Source organism: Arvicanthis niloticus, chromosome 11 (assembly GCF_011762505.2).
Source record: "Arvicanthis niloticus isolate mArvNil1 chromosome 11, mArvNil1.pat.X, whole genome shotgun sequence".
Lineage (NCBI taxonomy): Eukaryota > Metazoa > Chordata > Mammalia > Rodentia > Muridae > Arvicanthis > Arvicanthis niloticus.
This window is the reverse complement of record NC_047668.1, coordinates 28,865,750-28,889,269: the sequence shown is the minus strand read 5'-3', so window position 1 is coordinate 28,889,269 and position 23,520 is coordinate 28,865,750. Positions and strand designations below refer to the sequence as shown.

The following is a 23,520-nucleotide window of genomic DNA, read 5'->3' as shown; positions in this document are numbered from 1 at the left end:
TTTTATTGCTATTGCTGTGTAGTACAGCTTGAGATCAGGGTTGGTGGCCGCTCCAGAAGTTCTTTTATTGTTCAGGATTTTTTTTTTTTTTTTAGCAATTGTGGGTTTTTTTGTTTTTCAATAGAAAGTTGAGAATTGTTCTTTCAAGTTATGTAAAGAATTGTGTTGAAATTTTTATGGGAATTGCATTGAATCTGCAGATGCATTGAATCAGTAGTTTGCTTTGGGAAAGATGGTGGTTTTCACAATGTTATTCCTACAGACCCATAAGCATGCAGGATCTTTATGTCTTCTGATGTCTGCCTGTTTAGGCCTCAGTGGGAGAAGATGTGCCTAGTTCTCCTAGGAGTAGATATCCTAGTATGGGGTGGTACCCAAGTGGAGCTCCATTTTTCTAAGGAGAAGGGGAGGAACAATGGGGAGAAGGGATTTGTAAGAGTGAGACTGGGAAGAGAAGGTGAGGGCAGTGATCAGGATGTAAAGTTAATAAAAAAATTGAAAAAAAATTGGGAGTTTAAGTGTCATATCTAATTAACATATTACTGCTTTCTCCGTATTTAGTACATTGCTTGCCTGCTATCTGACCTCAAATTCAGAGTTCTTCTCACAGTTAAATCAATAAAGATTTATAAATTATAGAATTGGGACTTTATTTGACCTGATTCTAATTTCACTGAGCAAACTATGGAGATGCATCATTAGTCATTCCTATTATTTCCTTCCTTTTTGTCTCCCCTCCTCCCCCGCCAAACAAACAGTTTACGGTTCTTGAAATTCTGGCAATACTTTCTGTCATTGTAACACTTTGAATTTGTAAGCACATGTTCTTCTTAAATTCTCCAGTGTGTGTTAATATTCACTAATTCTTATTCAGTGATTGGAGTTATGACATTCTGACTTCATGTCACTATTAAAAAATTAACCTTTTCTGTGGCTGACAATCTGAAGATTCTTTTATCTGAATCTTACTTGATTTTTTTACCCGAGAACATTTAGTCCTTCCTCTAATATGCAGCATGTTTTCAGCCTAGGTACAATGGGCCAAATAGCTTCCCTCAGCTTCTCCAATGTAATTACTTCCTGCCACTAACTAAGCAAAATGGCACATCTGTTGACTAGATGAGAAAGCCAGAATTAGACTGCTTTCCAAAAGCCAGCACAGTGGTTCCCTCCTGGCACTCCTTTCATGTGCCTAAAGAAAACCTTCTGCAGGGGAACAGGCGATCTGTGCACACACCATGGGGATTCCCAATTGAATATTGTCACGTTTTTCTAACCATTTTTGAAGAGGCAGAGACTGAGAGAAAGTGCTGCTGTTATTTTCAACCCGTTCTGTGGCTTGAAGCCTAGCTGCGTCTCTGGATCTGACATTATACAAGCTACACTTATCTTTTTGTAGGCCCACTGTTCACCTAGTTAAAGGTTTTAAACAAATGCTATTTTCCTGCCTGCACACCACTAACTAAAACAAAGAAACTAAAGTTTCAGTGACCTGAGTTGCTTGTACTTTATGCATAGCATGGCTGTGGGTGGTCACTGGATCTGAAATTTCACAGCCACATGCAGCATCCCCCTGTATTTGTTTGAATAAAATGCATTACTACCAAATGTTTAACTTACTTTACTAAATATAAGTCTCCTCACAATAGAACTAAGAACTATACGAGCTGTATTAGGTCTTATAAGTTAATTGGTCATCATCACTGGTTAGTCATAATTCAGGAAAAATTTCAGACTGACCACTGAAAGCATTTTAGTTCCTGACTATCTAAAGACAACAAGGGGAATTGGAGATTGCCTATGACAAGCAAAGGAGAAAGCCAGGAGTTCCAGCCAGGCACAATTTTAACGGGAATTACATGAGGACAATGATGTAGGTTATTTTTTTTTTAAATCATGTGAGATTAATGAGTTTTTCAGCAATGCTGCGTCAATGATTCATTGTTTGTTTCATGTTTTAGATAATAAACATAACAATTCTTAAGCAAAACAAAGGCCTCCTGCTAATTTCTAATAAAACTTTACACATAAAACAGGAGATGGCGTGAATTTGTTCTGCTATTAGCTACCATCCTCTTGCAGACTAATTTATTGAGTTCACAGCATGCATTCTAACATTTACCTCCAAGTATATGAAGCTCTTCTGCATGTACCCATCATGTCAACAGGCAGGGAGAATGTTAAAAAGGTTTAAAAGTACAGTTACACACTTTTTATTCTAACAGACCATTATTGCATGCCTCAATCTATATCTTCTTACTTTTCAGTTGCCAATTATTTATTCCAGGAACCTGGTAGAATAATCATTTAAATGGATATGCATTCACTGCAGTTCTGAAACCACGGATGCTAGTAGAGAGTTAATGGACTGAGATTGGAGATAGAGACTGTGTTATGTCCCAGGATGCCAAACACCCTGTGTCAGTTTTCTTACTAGACGAATTGTCAAAGACACTGTCAATGCCTATCTCACAGAACTCAAATGGGAAGACTGTGTGGAATAACAAACACCATGTGCACTGTACACTCTTCTCAACAGCTGATATATTTTAAACATCAGCACTACCTCCATCTCCTCTGTGTTTAGCTCTTTGCTATGTCTCCACTGACTACAATGTGAGGAACACTCAGGGATTCACAAAGTTTTTTAGAATAAACTAATAAACTATCGCCATGAGATTAAACAATTATTGTGATCTTTCTGCTTTATCTGTGATTTTTTAAGACAAAGATTAGTATATATTAATTGTACATATGTGTGATAGCCTTGGTATGTCTTTTACATTTGATTCTTTAATAAAGGAACATCTCTAGCTGATGGAAGCAACAGGAACACTGGCGAGTCAGGTTTAGAAAAAAAACAGGTGTCCAAGTATTTCTGGAATTATTTAGTTATAGCCATGTTTACCCTGTCCTTCAACCACTGAACTCAACGTTCAAAACCCTGAAAAAGAGCCCAGTGTAAAGCCCATAAAGAGACAAATGGGACTGAATCATCTATCTCCCTTTGGATAGGGAGGACAGAATGCATCACCTTACATGACTGCATGGAGCTGGAAAGTAGCAGAGTCAGGGTGAAAGCAGCATGAATAATGAAACCAGCAGAATGGAACTGATGTAGACACAGATATATCCATTACATACGTCTTGACTGATTTCAAATAGCTTGGACATTTGTATATGTATCAGTATCATTCGGTTTCTCTTATCAATGAACAAGAACTTATTTTCCTTGTAAAAATAATGGGAGATAGCCTTTTAAAAAGTTGCCAAAAAGAAACCACTGCATTTTTTGTTGAATGGTTTTGTTTGTTTTTTTTCAGCCATGCTATAGATTTTCTGACTTTAATTGCATCTTTTGTCATACATTTTCCAATATACAATTTTAGAGATAAAGTAATTCTTCACCAACTTTGATTTCTATAACAATTCCAATGCCAGCCTGGTTGAGTACTGAGCGATTGATTATAGTCTCTGATAAAACACTGAAACCAGATGGTTTCACTTTTTTTCTTTATACATTTGCCAGTAAATCTAAGCCAGTGAGTGACTACTTGGATTTATTTTAAAACGTGATTCACACTAGAGTCATCGACTCTCATTAAACAAGTCTTTCAGGCATTTGGAAATACTTTGATTTGGCACACTTATTGAAAAAAATTTAAGGTTATAAAACTAAACGTACTTTCAAATTTAATTGTTGTATTACAGTTTTATAGAACCCCTAAATTGACATTGTCTTGCATGGAACACCATTAGCAACCCAGTTTCTAGCAAATTGTGCGTGCGTGCGTGTGTGTGTGTGTGTATGTGTGTGTGTTACTGTTTGGATGCTTAAAAAATAATGTCTTGTCTAACCTTGAAATGTGGACTTCATAAAACTAAACACATATAAATTTACTTGGTCAGCATACGTTAATTTAACAAGGTGTTCTTCACATTTTGTGATCTCCATTACATCGATTTATGTGACTGGGTATTAGGGAAAGAACATGGGATGTCATTAAAGAACGAACAGATAATTACAGACTGAAAAGTATGCAAATTAAGGATAAACCCATAATGTATCATTTAGCAGATATAATCCTTATCTTTTTACCCTTATTGTTTAATCCTTACCATTTTCCTTTGTGAATTAGCGCTAATCTTTTGATCTTCATGTTTTCTTTTCACAGTGTTTTAACAAATTATTGAAACTACAAACATCATCATCAGTTTCATTTGAACAGAGTACATATGTGGGAAGCCTGAGCTATTTCAGCATGAAACACACCTTGTAAAATATTTGAAGTATAAATCTCTGACCAAGACCTGGATAAGGAAACCCCCATCTGCTGTGATAGGACCTCCTCACCGACACCATGACAAACCAGGAAAAATGGGCCCATCTCAGCCCCTCAGAATTTTCCCAACTTCAGAAATATGCTGAGTGTGAGTATTCATATGGAAGATATAGTCTGATATTTGTTAAATATGGTATGAATCATTACAAGAATAGATCACAGACATTCACTGTCCTGGGAACAGATACAAGCATGCTCTTTGTATTCACAAATAGGTCAACTTTTAGCATAAATCAAGTATCAGATTAAAAACAAATCTAGCATATCAGATACAAAACTAAGCCTGAAAAACACTGCTGGTAAAAGAAATAAAAAGCAAACCATAAATTTAAGGTTATTATTATTATTATTATTATTATTATTATTATTATTATTTGGTTATTGTTTCCTTTTCCTTGCTTGTGAACCTATCGATTCCAAAAAGACCAAGAGAAAGAATCACAGATACATTGTGCCTCCACAGTTGTGCCTAACTCAATCATAAATTCCAATAAAAGTGAAGATGTAAGGAATTTAAGTTGTGTTTATTTAGTTCTTTAAATTATAAATCAAGATAGTTACTGCATAGTAGCGTATTTCACCATAAGCTTTATTATATGTGCAGAAAGGGTTTATGTATAATAATTTTACGAGATGACAAATCGATAACTAATTGTGAACTCTACAAAAGTTAGTTGAGATTTCAAGATTATCAAATTTTCTATTCTTTCTCAAATCATTAAGACAACAAAAGAAATGTTAATTACTCTTCCAGAAGTTTCCCAGCTAATTAAGAGGAAAAGTGATGAGAATGCAATCTTGTATAATAAATTCTCATTAATAAAAGAAACTGAAAATATATTCCTGATGTGATGATTATAAGTAACACACTTCTCTCAACCTCAGTACACGCTATCAGCTTATTAGACATTTAGAGATCACAGTCTTGATCTTACAGTCCATCATTAGAAATGGACATTCTTCCGTAGTCTATCAGAGAAGTACCATATTGGGACAATTTTCTTAGTATTTAGTTTTTCAACCTTTCATCAACAGATTGTTATTTTGAATGCATTACTGAGTAGGTCTTTAATAAGTTCTTGAAATATTGTTAAATTTGTAACATGCTAAGACAATGCATGTCAAATCACGAATAACGTTTTGTGTGCTTTGGGTAGTAGAGTATGGCTGTGGAATACTTGCAGAGAATGGTTGATCTCATTAAATTCATCACAGCAAAATTAAATCAAAATCGAACCTAGAGAATACAACAAAATTGTCTCCTTGTTTCTTACCTGATTATGTATTCTCCCCATATTGCTACAAAAGATCCCTTAACTCCAATGCCATGAAGACCTCTTGGCTGCTTTCAAAGTGAACAAGGGATAAATAGGGTGAAACTGAGATAGCATTTTCTGTTTGTTGTACAGCCAGGACACCTAACGGTGTGCACTGAAATCTTAATCCTGTATCTGACACTAGATAACTTTCCTAATGTCTCTGTACATTATTTTCTGTACCCTTTAACAAAAACATGATAAAAATAATAGAAGTATTCATTATTACAAGTATCACAATGAATAAACTATATTAGAGAAATAAACAGAGTGTCTGGAAAGCTGCTCCTGCTAAAGCTGTTTACAATTGCTACATAGAGAGAGAGAGAGAGAGAGAGAGAGAGAGAGAGAGAGAGAGAGAGAGAGAGAGAGAGAGAATGTGCTGGTCATGTGAACTTACTGTTAATAATCAAGTAGAAGAATGTCACATATTTGGGAGCATGAAAATTCAGTGTCCTTTTTCCTGCTGCCAGACTAGAGCATGCTCACAATGAAGAAACTTCCAGTGATATTTCTGCTTTATTTCTGTGTTGTTGCTTCACATGCTGAGGACAGCTTAAGTGAAGCCTGCTGTGGAGGCCTGTGGCATGCTGTGACCAGGCTTCTGTTTTGGGATGCAGACTAAGTCACTCCATGGGAAGCATTTTCATTGAGAATTGGAGAGGGAGTCTAATTTCTGCCTCTACACTTTATATAAAGTCATCTGAACTGCTGTTACAAGATAGAAATCTCTCACTCCTGCTGTGTAGAGAATTGAACTTATCTCATTATTGGTGGGTTTGTGCTTCCTGCTGCGGTTTCAGGACCCAGCAAAGGGTTAAGCGACTTCATGTTTTGTCATGAGTAGGAATGACTTCTTAGTCCATGAGACATACTTTCAAATGGTTCATTATCTGTCTGCATGTTCTCATTTGGGATTGGCCTATTGTTTGAAGTATGTAAAGTGTGTTCTGCATGTGAAATATTTTTGAGAGCTACTGTGTTATGAGAGGAACATTTCCAAACATTCATAGATTTCATACCATTTATAGCAGCTGTCAATGTAGATACTTACAAAATTATGGTGAATTTCAGACTGAGGTGCCTAATGTTCATATTCAGGGTATAATTTCTTCCACTTGAGAGAGAAGCCCTCTGATTCAGTGTGAAAAGCCTTCAGCTTTACAAGCAAACCATTATTATTATTATTTTGAGAAAAGATCTGATTCACTCCAGGCTGCCCGAATATTTCTGATACAGCAAAGAATAGTCCTAAACTTCTGATCTTCCGCCCCCACCCCACCCCCCGAATGCTGGGTCTATAGATTTGTGCTGCTCTGACCAATTTATGATAAACTAAGGATAAAATATAAGGATTCTAGTAGAGAGCAAAAATTTTTTTACCTGCTAAAGTATACCTAACCCTAAAACTAATATTTGATAGTATTTTCTTCCTGTCTTGCCTCTGTCTTTGTTATTTCAATTAAATGAGATGGGTTCATATCTTGGTAAGTATGAAGGCAATGTAAGCGTAGTCAAGACATAAAACAGTGGGAGAAGATTCATTACCTAAAGTAGCCAAGGACGACTTGTGAGTCATTTCCTAAGCAATGACTTCTTCAAACAGAGGGAACATGAAGATTTTATTAAAAGGGTCTATGTGTACAACTTGATCCATTCCTGAGCATGCTTAATTTAAGATCATGCAGATTAAATTGATAAGCAGGAATGCTTCTGGGCATGGTCAGCTTGTACCATAAAGTTTTAGCTGACAGCAAATGAAAGGACACTTTAAAGGTCCATTATCACAGGAATCTGCCCCTGCAGGTGCCTGCTTTACTTACCAACTAGTCGTATAAACTTTGGAAATTGTACAAGAATTTTGTTGCTGTCACAAAATGTTTGAGCAAAACATGTTAATGAAGAAAATATTTATTTTTGGCTCAGTTTAAGTGTAACACCATGGTATCCAGGTAGGTGGTGGGAGAAAGAAAGAAAGAAAGAAAGAAAGAAAGAAAGAAAGAAAGAAAGAAAGAAAGAAAGAAAGAAAAGAAAGAAATAGATAAGTGATGATAGATAGATAGATGATAGATAGATAGATAGATAGATAGATAGATAGATTGTAGATGAATAGACATGATACTACCTTCATAGCAGTCTCTCACCTTTTTCTCTTTTATTCTACCCTGAATCTTTCTTTATTCAATGGATCTACAATACTGATTTTCAAGGTACTCATGCTGACGATATGAAACATCACAGAATGTAGCATAAATATAAGGATTTCATCTTTTTCAATTAACATAAAAATGTCTTAGCTAGAGCAAAAAGACAATAAAAAGAGTTCAAAGAGATGGAAATTAGAAATAGAGAAGTCAAAATATTCCTATTTGCAGATGATATGATAATATCCTTAAGTGAGGCCAAAACTTCCACCAGAGAACTCCTAAACCTGATAAACACTTCAGCAAAGTGGATGGATATAAAATCAACTCAAATAAATCAGTAGCCTTCCCCTACTCAAAGGATAAACAGGATGAGAAGGAAATTAGGGAAATGATACCCTTCACAATAGCCACAAATAATATAAAATACCTTTGTGTGAATGTAACCAAGCAGGTGACAGATCTGTATAACAAGAACTTAAAGTCCCTCAAGAAAAAAACTGAAGATCTCAGAAGATGCAAAGATCTCCCATGCTCATGGATTGGCAGGATTAATATAGTAAAAATGGCCATCTTGCTGAAAGCAATCTATAGATTCAATGCAATTCCCATCAAAATTCCAACTCAATTCTTCACAGAGTTAGAAAGATCAATTCTCAAATTCATTTGGGAAAACAATAATGCTGGAGAGCAAAAATTATTCTCAACAATAAAAGAGCTTCTGGGGGAATCACCATCCTTGACCTCAAGCTGTACTACAAAACAATAGTGATAAAACTTCATAGTATTGGTACAGAAATTAGGCAAGAAGATAAATGGAATAGAATTGAAGACTCAGAAATTGACCCACACACGTGTGATCACTTGATCTTTGACAAAGTAGCTAAAACCATTCAGTGGAAAAAAGACAGCATTTCAATAAATGGTGCTGGTTCAACTGGAGGTCAGCATGTAGAAGAATGCAAATCAATCCATTCTTATCTCCTTGTAAAAAGTTCAAGACCAAGTGGATCAATTACCTACAAATAAAACCAGATATGTTGAAATTAATAGAAGAGAAAGTGGGAAAGAGCCTCGAACACATGAGCACAAGGGGAAAGTTTCTGAACGGGACACCAATGGCTTATGCTCTAAGATCAAGAATTGACAAATGGGACCTCATAAAATTGCAGTTTCTGTAAGGCAAAGAACACTGTCAAGAGGACAAAATGGCAACAAACAGATTGGAAAAATATTTTTTATCAATCCTACATCTAATAGAGGGCTCATATCCAACGTATACAAAGAACAAAAGAAATTAGACTCCAGACAACCAAATAACCCTATTAAAAAATGACGTAGAGAGCTAAACAAAGAATTCTCAAATGAAAAAAAACTCGAATGATCTAAAAGCACCTAAAGAAGTGTTCAGCATTCTTAGTCATCAAATCAACCCAGATTCAACCTCACATTTGTCAAAATAGCTAAGAAAAAAAACTCAGGTGATAGTAGATACTGGCAAGGATGTGGAGAAAGAGGAACACTCCTCCATTTTTGGTGGGATTGCTAGGTGGTACAACCACTCCAGAAATCAGTCTGGAGGTTCTTCAGAAAATTGGACATAGCATTACTAAGGACCCAGTTATGCTATTCCTCGGCATATGCCCAAAAGATGCTCCAACATATAACAAAGACACATGCTCCACTATATTCATAGCAGCCTTATTTATAGTAGCCAGAAGCTGGAAAGAACCCAGATGTCCTTCAACAGGGGAATAAATACAGAAAATGTACATTTATGCAATGGAGTACTACTCAGCTATTTTAAAAAAAAATGAATTCATGAAATTCTTAGGCAAATGGATGGAACTAGAAAATATCATCCTGAGTGAAGTAACCCAGTCAGAAAAGAAAACACATGGTATGCACTCATGGATAACTGCATATTAGCCCCAAATCTCAGAATACCCAAGATATGATTCACAGACCACATGAGCACAAGGAAAAGCAAGACCAAAGTATGGGTACTTCAGTTCTTCTTAGGCATAACAAAATACTTAAGGGAGCAAATACAAAGACAAAGTGTGCAGCAGAGAGTGAAGAAGGGGTTGACTGGAGACTGCCCTACCTGGGAATCCATCCTATGTGCAGTCAACAAAAGCAGACACTGTTGTTGATGCCAGGAAGTGCATGCTGACAGGAGCTTGATATAGGTGTCTCCTGAGATGTTCTGCCAGAATCAGACATATTCAAAGGCAGATGCTTGCAGCTAATCACTGAATCATTGAACTGATCATGGGGTCCCCAATGGAGGAGGTAGAGGGAAGACTGAAGGTGCTGAAGGGGCTTGTGGCCCCATGGGAAGAGTGACAATACCAACCAACCAGAGATCCCAGGGTCTAAATTATCAGCCTGGGAACATGCATGGAGAAACCCATGGCTCTAGCTGTATATGCAGTGGAGGATTGTTAAGCATTGGTGGGAGAGGAAGTCCTTGGTCCTGTGAAGGCGGGATGTCCCAGTGTGGGGGGAATTCAAGGGTGGGGCATGGGGAGCAGGTGAATGGGTGGGGGCACATCCTCATAGAAACAGCAGGAAGGGGGACAGAATAGGGTGTTCCAGGTAGGGGGGATGGGGAAATAGGATAACATCTGAAATGTAAATAAGTAGAATATCCAATAAAAAAAGAAAAAAAAAGAAAAGAAAAACATCATACTTTTACCTCAAAACCTTTTTTTTTTTTTTTTTTTTTTTTTTTTTTTTTTTTTTTTTTTTTTTTTTTTTTTAATTCTAGGGCTTAAAAGAACAATCATCATTATAACTAATTTATTTCCACTTCCATACTATAAACAAGTTATAAGCATTACCTCATCAAATCTACAGTAATTCTGAGTGGAAAGTAAAACATCTTCAATGAGGAATAATTTTTTCTCTTTGATTCTTCACAGGGTAAATGACAATAGAGGTCAAAACAATAGTAGTTTGTCTATGTTTCCTTATGAAAAAATAACATGTCAAAATGGCCTATAAATAATGTTGCCCAAAATAGACCAATTTAGAATGCACTAGCCACAGTCATATTTTATACTTGTTTTTCTTTTTCTTTTATGTGAAAGACAATGAAAAGAGTGCAGCCACTAACTAAGGTATTGTCCCTAATGTCACCAGAATCCAAGATCAATATTTTTCATTCAGGAGAAACAGATTTGTTGAAATCCCATCCTGAGGAAACACTCCAAATCCCCCATTCTGAATGGTTCAGGGGGTGTGAAGTATTTTGTAGGACACAAGGAGTGAGATAGGACCCTCTCTGTGCCCCAACCTCCCAAGTTGGATGGGAATGCCTTTTCTAAGTGTCATCTTCTCTTTGTGAAAGATGATCCAGGTCTTGACTTTCTGGAGGTAAGATGTGCATTTTTTTTTTCCAGATGAACACTTACATTTTGGCATCACACTTTTTATTTCATGAACAAGAGGTCGGTAGGGGCACTGCAGAGAGTATCTTGTGGAAATAGTCCATTTTAATAAGATTAGGCAAAAATGATAGTTTCCACTTGTCCCATCCAATCCTCACGGCAGATCATACAGACAATTTCCCTACTAGCTGGGGCAGGATATCTCTCCTAGCTTATTGAATATGATTGGAAGTTTTGGTGGAACCAGAGAGTGTTTTTATGAAAACTCTTGATATAATGAAGTATGTGCATGACAAAGTGGGGCCAGGATGTTTTCCCCGATGGGAACAGAATAAAGGTCTTCTTAAGGGTAGGTCATGGAGGCCTTCAACACAGTAAAAAGAACTAAAGAATCTTGGAGAGATATGTGAAGTGATGAGATAAAGGAGAAGGTTCAAGTAATTCCATCTTATATCAACATACACAGAGGTGTCCAAGACCTGTGAATTGGGGTGGGTCGCTCATGAATCTCTGCATTGCTCTGTCTAATGAAGATAGGGGTTTCAGTCTCTACTCGCACTTCTTTGTTCTCTTCACCAACTCTCTCTCATTATTGTTTTATTATATACATGGATGGCTAGGAGGAAACCTTGATGGTAGGATGCTCACTTAGCATATTTAAGGCCCTCTGTTCAATCCTCCAAACTACACACCAAAACCCAAAACAAAACAAAAAACAACAAAAAAATTAAAAAAAAAAAAAAAACAGGAGAAAAAGGAGATGTAGAGGAAGAAAGGAAGGAAAAGGTAGAAGAGGAGAGAAAACATATTTCCATATATATATACATATATATATATATATGTGTGTGTACATATATATGTGTGTGTATGTATGTATATGACTGGAAAGAAAATCAACAAGAAGAAATCCATAAAACATTGTAATAAAGATGTCTGGTTCTCATTTTAAGAGATTTATTCTTTATCTTACAAAACCCATTTTCTAGCATGAAAATCTAATCTAATCTAATCTAGTCTTTCAGATATGGTTTATGATTTGTTTGCACAAGGTGAGAAAAAAAAACCTTTTCGTGTGTGTGTGTGTGTGTGTGTGTGTGTGTATGAGAGAGAGAGAGAGAGAGAGAGAGAGAGAGAGACTGTATGTGTGTGTTTAATTCATTGTTAAACAAATTACAACACATGCTAGCTCTCTTTCTAATTTATCATGCTGAGATTTTCTTTTACTTCTGTCTCTTGCCTTGTGCTAGACTAGCTCTATTTTGGGAGGACAAGGCACTTACTGGTAATTACTCTCTTTGTGCAAGACGAAAGGATAAATGGCACAGTGCTAGCTAGCATAATGTCTGAGGACACATAATTTGGTGTCATAGAAAGCTGGATTTGAGTTCCAGTGCCTTGGTATGTGTCTTAGTTTCCTCGGATCACACAAATTCTTGTGATTCAATTTTGCAGAATCATTCCAGGTGCTTTGCCGTCAATGCCCTTATGATTAGCATCATGGAGCTGGTGGCTGGGGTACTTTACTTCACTTAACTTATTTTTCTCATTTGACTGAAACCTTCTGACTATATTTTCTTGGCTTACCTACAATGTTTTGACTTTATTCTCACTATTGGCCTGAAATTTGCATCTGAGGACCTATTTTAGATGCATCTTTCATTTCTGACCTTATTTCTTCTGATTCACATGGATGGACGTGCCAGCACCTGGCCCTGACCCAGACTGTATTTCTGGAATATGTGTTGGCAGCATCATCTCTTTTGTCTCAACCTGGCTCTGTTGGCTGTTTGCTAAGTGCTTCAACCTCAATTTCCTGCTTGTTTGCTTGTCTTCGGTGTATCTGTCACCTTCTTTCTTTTGTGATTAAATCTTGTAGTATTAAAAGGAGATGATAAATATATTTTCTCATTATTTTAGACTCCATAAACATGTAATTTTGATGAATTTTTAGCATTAATTTTCAACATTTTCAGAATGACAAAATCTGTGTTATTTAGATTTTTAGTTCAGTAGAATAATAATAAAGGATGGCTTGTGTGTGATATTGGTCAAAGGGAGACATCTGTTTTGATTAAAATTTTCATAGTATCTCAGATACTATGCATCTTAGATGCATCTTTTTGTTTCTCTTTCTATTACATTTGTAAGTTTAAAAATTATTTCAAAGTGATCCCTTTTGTTTCTCTTTCTATTACATTTGTAAGTTTAAAAATTATTTCAAATAAACTTTATTATATTAAAACTTACAAATAGATAAAATTATCATATATCAAAATTAACACAGACTTATAGCCTATACAGATTCATAAATTTATATATAATAGAAATGCCATATGAAATAGAAGCTGTAAACCTTCATATTAAGTTTTAAACTTTCAGTATCAACTATATCTTAGGCCCTATATTTAGCACTGAATGTGAGAAATGAATACAAGTTATAAAAGAGAATATAAAAGTATAAAAATATAAATCTGGCATGCAGTTTTTTGTTATGGTGTTGGATAACTATGTAAAATTTATCCATATATATTCTATATCTATATGTGTGTATATATACATATATATACATACACACATACACACACATATATACATATGTGTACACACACACACACACACATATATATATATATACATATACATTTACTGATCTAAAATGGAGTTTGTCAATTTTGTACTCAAGTATAACCCTTGAGTGAGTAGCTACCTTCTTTGGAATTTGGCATAAGAAAGAAGAAAAGGCTTATTAAGGGGTTGAGCCCTCTGAGACGGTATTGCTGGCAGGAACAGACTTAAGCATATTTTGCCCATGTTACTCAGACAACTACATTGTTCTTCCAGCCTTTGGAAGAAGACAGTCATTTCAAGTTTCCTGTGGACAAAGACATGAAAATTTTGGGGGGAAAACCATTACTGTGGTCAATATCACAGGAATAAAATACATCCTAATGTTTATTTTAGGCCAGAATCAAGGGGGGTGATAAACATCTTACAGTTTACTATAGAGAATTACACAAGTCAATTTCTTCATACTTCAATTCCTTTATACATAAAATATTAGTAATCATCTCCATCTTGTAATAATAAGCACTTCTGTTACTTAAGAAAGTGTAACCAACTACAATAAAAATATTCTAAAGGCTTCTATTTTGAGTATCCTTGGTCCTGAATTCAATTGTACTTTATACATTGCTATATGCATCTAAGCTTGCTTTACTCTCCACCTTATTCATTATCTCATGTACTACAATGGAGAGAGTGCAAACATAAGTAGAGAAACTTATTTATTTTTCTTCATCAATTATTGCATGCACCATGCATGTATGGTATTTTCTCCTTAGATCTTATATTTCTATCTGGTAATATGATGTGATATTTTTATTGGAAAAGCCTACAGTCTGTGCAGAGAGAGAAATATTATAGTAAATGACATTAAAGCAGTCATTTGAACACTATATATTCAAGTATCTCAGACTGCTTTTTACTTTGTGTCATCTGGGTAGAAGCTAAAAGGCAAGGAGACTTTAATTTTAATTGACAATATTGCATAGACATTACAGAAACAGAGAATACATGTAGTTAGCAGGACACATACAGAGAGATGAAAGAATTTTGTTTATCTGGTCAGAACTTGAATTATTGATATATAAGCTTACCTTTGTTGAGTATGACTCTGTGTACATGGCTATGTGATAAGTTCTGGGAAAACGTGTGAAGAATTCAGCAATAATCACAAAGATGACTCTAAAATACATTTAATAATAGTCTATCATCTAGCAAAATGTCTGTCATTTAACAAAATGTGTGTGTGTGTGTATGTGTGTGTGTGTGTGTATGCCATTGCATAGTGAGTGTTTATCAAATCAAGAACATATAAAAGATGGCCAAGGGAAATCTATAGTAACAGAGAGAAAAAAAATGGAAGAAAACAGTAGGGAACACTGTGTGTAAGAGAACTAAAAGATTACTGTCTTAGGTTTTCTATTACAACGAAGAAATATCATGACCAAAGAAACCTGGGTAGAAAAATATTTTTTGAATTATAGTTCCACATCTCTCTTCATTATCAAAGAAAGTCAGGACAAGACCTCAACAGGGTGGAAACCTGTAAGAAGGAGCTGATATATATAGGCCATAGAGGGATGCTGCTTAGTGGCTTGTTCTTCATAGATTGCTCAGCCTGCTTTTGTACAGAACTCAGGATTACCAGCCTAGAAATGGCACCACCCAGATTGGACTGGGCCCTCTAGTATCAATTGTGACATTAAAAAGACTAAGACAGAAGGATTATTGCAAGTATACTGTTAGTCTAGCCTAGGCCAGTCAGAGCTACATAGTATGACCATGTCCCAAATACACAAAAAGAAACAAACAAAAATAACAACACAAACGATGAGGTATAAGTTACAATACCACAATTTCTGCAGATTTGATAACATTTAGGATTGACAGGTGGGTTTGGGTTTTTATGTATTAGTTTTAATCTAGTAATTGCAATGAAATGAATGGAGGAGAAGTTGTGGGGAGAAGACATATGAACCCTTTGTAGAAGGAAATAAAAAAGAAACTACCATAGCTAAAATGTGTAGGGTAAGTACATCAATTATATTCTTTTCCATAATAGAAAAATAAAGGTTTACAGAGAGCAAAACGACAGTGGATGATTCTTTTATAAAAAGGAAGTAGTTTGTAAAAAAATGTTGTAAACCTATGGCCAAGTTTGCTTTCATTTTGTTTTTGATTTAATTTCCCTAGGTCTATCCATTGTGTTTATTTTCCAAACAGTAGTTTGGGGGTTTTGTCAAGTTATATAACCTTTTTAAACTTTAATCTCCTCTACTGTATAATTAAGGAAATAAAGAAGTCTATCTCAAAAGAGTTTCATAAGACACAAGTAAAATATTGTGTATGGAATTGCCTTGTAAACAGCAAGCTACTAAAGTAAGTTAATTATCACTTCTGTTGTTACTATTAGAGGGCTCTGAGCTTTTGTTCGACTATATTTCCTTTCCCTGGAGTTCAGTATCTCTGCTTCTTGCAAGTACATATTTCTATTTTTATTATTTGCTGAATAATGTATTTTGCTTCTTTGAGACTGTGAAGTATAGACTCCTGCACAAGACAGCTCTCATTTACTTCTTTTACACAGTTTATCTTTAAATCCCACAGCTGCTTTAAAACCTTCCCCAGGTATCTGAAGACCCAATTTCTCATTCCCCAAACTAGATTTCATATGGATGAATACTGCCAACTTTTGAAGATCTGCAGTTTTGCTCTACTGATGATGTAATACATAGCCTGCTGAAGATTCATGGCTGCTAGAAGATGCAGTGCCTCTGGGTCAGAGGAAAAGGGCTTCCTTAATCATGTCAGCGTAAGCTGCATGCACCTCATGTATGGAAAGGCCCCATAATCAGTTCCCATAAGAAAAGGGGCAGGTCACTTCTATTCAGGCAGAAAATCAGGTTGTGGGAAGAAAACTCTGAGTCAAGGAGATTTGCATCTTTTACAGTAGACAATAAAAATGTCAAATCCCTGCTCAAGATATTTATAAAATATATGATATAAAAGATACTCAAAATGCTAGACTGGAATGCAGGCAGTAGGCTAGTGTCTTTGCTTGTGATATCCACAGAACATGAAGCAAGCCCACAGGTGTCTTTCAACACAGAAGCTAAAAACAGCCTTTAACACCACAGTGTCCACATGCTGATCTGCCTCTTAGGCTGCCTTGCAGAGTAAAGAATTCTTTGATTGCTTGTTTGTGTGGTATGATTCATTCCATTGCCCCTCCTCCTAGGTTCTCGGTATATCCCAGTTTTGCCTTATTTTCCCTTCCTCTTTTAAAAATTGGATATTTTATTTACATTTCAGATGTTATCCCCTTACAACATTTCCTCCCTGCCCAGCAACCCCCTATCCTATCCCCCTTCTTCCTGCTTCTATGAGATTGTGACCCCCCAAACACCCACTCCTACTTCCCCACCCTCGAATTCCCCCAGCATTCAGTCTTCATGGGGCCAAGGATCTCATCTCCCACCTATGTCCATCAAGGCCATCCTCCCCTACATATACAGCTGGAGTCATGGGTCCCTCCCTGTGTGCTCCCAGGCTGGTGGGTTAGACCTTGGGAGCTCTGGTTGGTAGATATTGTTAATCTCCCCATGGGGCCGCAAACCCTTTCAGCTTCTTCATTCTTCTCTCTAACTCCTCCATTGAGAACCCCATGATCAGTTCAATGGTTAGCTGTGAGCATCTACCTCTGAATATGTCAGACTCTGGCAGAACTCTAAGTTACACAGCTATATCAGGCTCCTGTCAGCATGCACTTCCTGACATCCACATCAGCATCTACCTTTGGTGACTGCACATGGGAATGATACCCAGGTGGAACAGTCTCCAGAGGACCCCTCCTTCTGTTTCTGTCCCACACTTTGTCTCTATATTTGTTCCCTTGAGTATTTTATTACTCCTTTTAAGAAGGACTGAAGCACCCACACTTTGGTCTTCCTTCTTCATGAGCCTCAAGTGGTCTGTGAGTTGCATCTTGGGTATTGTGAATTCCTAGGCTAATATTCAATTATCAATGAGTAAATACTATGTGTGTTCTTTTGTGATTGGGTTACCTCACTTAGGATGAAATTTTCTAGTTCCATCTATATGCCTAAGAATTTGTCAAATTCATTGTTTTTAATAGCTGAGTAATACTCCATTGTGTAAATGTACCACATTTTCTGTATCATTCATCTGTTGAAGGACACCCAGGTTCTTTCTAGCTTCTGGCTATTATAAATAAGGCTGATTTAAACATAGTGGAGTATGTGTCTTTATTATATGTTGGAGCATCTTCTGGGTTATGCCCAGGAGTGGTATAGCTGGGTCCTCAGGTAATGCTATATGCAATTTTCTGAAAAACAACCAGACTGATTTCCAGAGTGGCTGTACCAGCTAGCAATCCCACCAAAAATGGAGGAGTGTTCCTTTTTCTCCACATCCTCACCAGCATCTGCTATTTCTGAGTTTTTAATCTTAGCTATTCTGACTGGTGTGAGGTGGTATCTCAGGGTTGTTTTGATTTGCATTTCCCTGATAACTAAGGATGCTGAACATTTGTTTAAGTGCTTCTCGGCCATTCGAGTTTTCTCAGTTGAGAATTCTTTGTTTATCTCTGTACCTCATTTTTAATAGGGTTATTTGGTTGTCTGGAGTCTATTTTTTTTTTTTTTTTTGAGTTTTTATATATATTGGATATTAGCCCTCTATCAGATAAGGTAAAGATCTTTTCCCAATCTGTTTGTTGCCATTTTGTCCTATTGACAGTGTCCTTTGCCTTACAGAAACTTTGCAATTTTATGAGGTCCCATTTGTCAATTCTTGATCTTAGAGCATAAGCCATTGCTGTTCTGTTCAGGAACATTTCCCTCGTGCCGAGGATTCAAGGTTCTTCCCCTCCTTCTCTTCAATTACTTTCAGTGTTTCTGGTTTTATGTGAAGTCCTTTATCCGCTTGGACTTGAGCTTTGTACATGGAGATAAGAATAGATCGATTTGCATTCTTCTACATGTTGTCCTCCATTTTCAATGTAGGAAGCTCACCTACTTTCTGTATTCATCCCAGGAACAGGAAGCAGTATCAACTTCTTGAGTGTTTTTTGGATCATATTTAAATCCATTTATCTAAAGAAATGATCTCCTCTCCTTTTTGGGCATCTCTCTCTCTCTCTCTCTCTCTCTCTCTCTCTTTCTCTCTGTCTGTCTGTCTCTGTCTCTCTCTCACACACACAATATTATTATAATGTAATTACTTTATTTTTCAATGGTTTGTTATTAAACAAAGAAAAGTAGGATTTTGGGAGATGGCAATGAATGGCTCCAATCTAGCCATGTGCTCCCCTTTGCCAAAAGTGTTGATTACTTTGCAAGGGACTGAATTTCAGGATGCCACTGATCTTTCTCTCAGTATCTGTGTTTGGTGCCTTTGGCAGAGTGTTACTACTGGATCTCCTGAAGCTGCCAGAGTGTGAATGACTTCCAGAAGCTTCTCAGTTTATTTATCACAGCTTTGGGATAGAGGGGCAAGCCATCCCAATGTTTACAAACATCTGCTAAGTGCCTGGGACTTATAATTTCTAAAAAATTAATCTTATTGAAATCCAGTCTTTAGAAATTGACTTCACAGCTTTGCCGTAGATATACAAAATTCTAGAAATAAGTCAAAGTTGAGAAGACTCACAGTTTTTATGGAACTGAGAATTTCATTCTAATCATTGATGGAATATGATTTGATATGACTGTTGAAATTAACTATTATCAACATCAGATTGGCTGATTTTGATGAATGTGTGTGCATGCATAAGTGTGTGTGTGCATGCGTGTGTGTGTGTGTGTATTCTTTTCACAAGTCACAGAAAAAATATACCATTTCCCAAGTCCCCCATCACTATTTCCAGTCACAAAATCTAAGTAAACAAAAGCAGAAAATATTAAATAACTTGGGACCTCTTGGACCAGAAACTACTCAGTTTTCCCTTTCCTTTCCTTTTTTCCTTTCCTTTCCTTTCCTTTCCTTTCCTTTCCTTTCCTTTCCTTTCCTTTCCTTCCTTTCCCTTCCCTTTCCTTCCTTTCCCTTCCCTTTCCCTCCCTTCCTCCCTCCCTTCCTCCCCATCCTCTCTTTCTTTCTTTCTTTCTTTCTTTCTTTCTTTCTTTCTTTCCTTCCTTCCTTCCTTCCTTCCTTCCTTCCTTCCTTCCTTCCTTCTTTCTTTCTTTCTTTCTCTTTCTTTCTTTCTTTCTTTTTCTTGTTTAATATATAACATTTCAAACTTTTATATTGATTCTTTGTTTCACATCATGCAGCCCAGTCCTACTTATCTCCCTATTTTCTCTTATCCACTCCAACCTTGCAATCCCTCCAACTCCCAAAATAAAAAAACAAAAAAACAAAAAAAACAAAAAAAACCAAAACGCACAAACAGACCCAAACCAGACAAAAACAAAACATACAAAACATCATGGAAGCTGTAGTGTATCACAGTATGTCCAACAGTATAACTCTCTCTTACACACACACACACACACACACACACACATCTTCATTTGCAAATGTTCATTGCAGTGAATCATTCATTTGGTTTGAAGTCTCTCTGGATTCACTGACCCCATCAATATTGGATACTCACTGAGATTCCTCCTGGTCTTCCTGTTGTTGCCATGTGTCAGGGTGATCTTACAGTCTTAGATCCTCAGAACTGGCCCTTTCACACATCCCAACAGTTCACAGATGATATAGATTTTGGGGTGAACCAACTTGACATCCTGGATCCTGGGCCTGAGTAGTAGCTGAACAGGTCAGCCTGCTGGTTCTCCCTATGAAAGAGTCCTCTCCAGTACTGTTCCAGGTAGCACACCCAATGCTTACATTTGCAGAAGGCAGCTACTTGCTTTCATGTCCTCAGGGTTAGCACAACTGTGCTTTGTCCATCAGGGCCAGCCCACTCTCTTGAGTGCTGCAGTGGTTGCACAGTGGTTCAGGGATAGTTCTGCTCTCATCCAGGGCCAGCTTTCCTGAATGCAGTAGGTGGTGAAAGGCAACAGATAGGGGAGATCAACTCTGCCCTCACACCATACCATGATGAGTGACTGGGTAAGCTCTATGGTGAACAGGAATTAGGGCTAGTTTACCTGCACCCTGCCACTTTACCAAGCACTACACCTGGTGTGGGACAGGGCCAGCTTGCCAGCTCTCATGACCTTGCATATCAAAGGTACCCCTTGCGAACAAATTCACTTTGGAGTTGCACAACCTGCTGGCAGAAGAATAGTGGGGTCAGCACTCCTATTCTATCCACCATAATGGCTAAGTCATGTGTGCCCTACGACCAGGGCCATCTCTCTCTAATGTCCTGTACAAGCAAGTTTCAGGGCTGGCTCTCCTGAATGCTGCTGTATCTAGTAAGAGTTAGAGCCAGCTTTTCAGAGCACTGCAGCCATTGAGGAGCAGGACCAGTTCTGTTCAGACTCTGGACTTTATTCAATGTGGCTATTGGTGTTTGACTAGACCAGTGACTTCTGGTAATGGTATTATACACCAAGGACATTGACAGTGATACCTGTGGCTGCATAGCCACAGACCTAGACATGGCCTTCAGTGGCAGCAAAGGTTACGACTTCACTATGGTTTCAGGTGGAAGGGCTGGCTACTCACAACAGACGTTTCCATTGCTTTTCCAGTTTCATCTTTCTTCATAGTGTTCAAACTGTCCCACTTCTATTTCTTGCCCACCTGTTTGCCACATGCATGTACATTGTAGTGGCTTCCACTTCAGGTGGACCACAGAGCTGGTTGACTTCTGTGTGTCATCCTATACCTGCACTGTGGCATAAGGCTAGTATTTACAACCTGCTCACCTATATGTACGATACCTGTCTTTTTTATGGCAATCCAATTAGCTTAACCATGATACCACCCCTATAAAGGCTAGAAGATTTCATTCCAACTGTTCAAAATACCCACCATAATCTCAGTTGTAAGATACATCTCCTCATTTGACATATGAAAGTTACCTCTTGAAATAATTTTATTATTTTCTTAGTTTTCCATAGACTTCTTGATTCTATTTTATTTTAATCAAAGCCACAAAATGTTCAAGTACCTTAGAGAAATGGAGTTTGGCAGGTAATGGACTATGTGTTGCTGCAAACAGCTTTTTCTTGAGACTCAAGTAGCTCTTTTCCTTAGCCTTACTCTCTAGTGTCCTTACTATATCTTTCAAGTATGACAACATTGTTTATGCTTTATATTCTCCTTCCCTGGTGGTCAAGAACTTATCCTGAAATTTTGTGATGTTTTGATGTTTGATGTGGGTTACAGCATCTGTATTTTTGATGTGTAAGTATGGCTACTCAAATTGCTCTTTCCTGGAACTTCCTTAATTGAATCATAAATATTTTGTGAAGTCAATGCCTGATAAAATGTGGTACAATATGTGCCATTTACCATTGTACACAGAGAGGCTCAATGGGTGTCTCAACTATATCAGTTCCCTGACAAACCTTCTATGTAGAGACCTCATTTTTTTATACACTGGATAATAACTATAATGTGCAATATTTGTAGCAAGCCACTTACCAAAATTTTATAGAAAAAATTTAAAAATTCATTCAGACAAAAACTTGTAATATTGATTGTTTCTGACTTGCAAAGCTTAGTTTCTTTTAGTGAGTCCATTTCTAGAGTCCTGTGCTGCTGTTATTCACTTCCAAAAGCTCTACAAATATGTCTTATCATTGCTGTAAACACCACAGTAAAGCATTCTGGGGTTTTCTGTGGAATGCATGAATTTGGCACAAAGTGTGGCACATTCTTTAACTTGGCTAGAAATCACAAATAGTGACAGGGACTGGTGAGTTATGCCTCAGGCTCACAGGCCTTTTTATCCATGGGGCATGAGAACTGAGCTATAGAATTATACATGTAAGTCTGACAGTCTGATGGAGCATTACTGATGTTCAGGCTGAAAGGGTTTTTTTTTTTTTCCCCATTTTCAAGAGTAACCCTATGGCTCTGAGCCCTGAAAGATATTACTTCCAAAAAGAAATCTTCAAATTTATACAGCTTACTGCTCTGGGCTTTGAATGCTAGTGACCCAGCATCCAGCAGCTGAAATTAAGTTCATCTAGGTATAGATGTCAGGTCACAGATCTTAATGCCTAGTGGCTCAATTCATCTTCTCTGTGGTTAGGATCTGCAGTTATCTATGACCCTTCATAGTCTTCCATCATCAATAGTATTGGCTTCCTTTGCCTTACAGAAGCTTTCCTGTTTCATGAGGTCCCGTTTATAAGAAAGTTTTAATACCCCCAGCCTTTCTTGCTTTAAGGTTGTTTTATTTAATTCATGTTTTTTTTTTTAAAAAAAAAATACTATTTTTTTGTGATAAAAGCTGTTTAGGGATATTGAACCTTAAGCTTCTATTCCGCTTTGTGTGTTAAAGCCAGAAATCATGGAATGTAAAAGATGTATCAGTTTAAATTCTGACACTATAAAGTGAGCGTACGCAAATATCTTTCTTTTCATTGAGATTGCAAAGTTTTGCAATTTTTATTCAATAAGATATTATAATAACTGGTTTTTCTCCAAAGGCTTTTTTTAAACAACATGAAAATAACCTATATTTAGAATGCCTTAAGGATCAGTCTTTTTTTTTTTTTTAATTAAGAGAACATTTTTAAAGCTGGTGAGTTTATGAATAAAGAGTAGTAAATGAGGAACTTAAAAATGGATTAAGAGTATTAGTTAAATGTGTATTACCCCTATTTATGGATTT

At 36.8% G+C, this 23,520-nt stretch overlaps 1 protein-coding gene across 5 annotated transcripts in view; it reads left to right on the top strand.

Annotated features, from left to right (window-relative positions):
• The window catches only part of Dgkb (diacylglycerol kinase beta), a 625,059-nt gene that overhangs the window by 80,594 nt on the left and 520,945 nt on the right, over positions 1–23,520 (top strand). For all 5 annotated transcript variants that reach the window (XM_076941963.1, XM_076941961.1, XM_034514239.2 and 2 more), the window contains exon 2: positions 4,176–4,431. In XM_076941963.1, coding sequence (XP_076798078.1) covers positions 4,362–4,431 — 70 coding nt within the window. In that variant the 5' untranslated portion in view covers positions 4,176–4,361. The remainder of the gene's footprint in view (positions 1–4,175; positions 4,432–23,520) is intronic.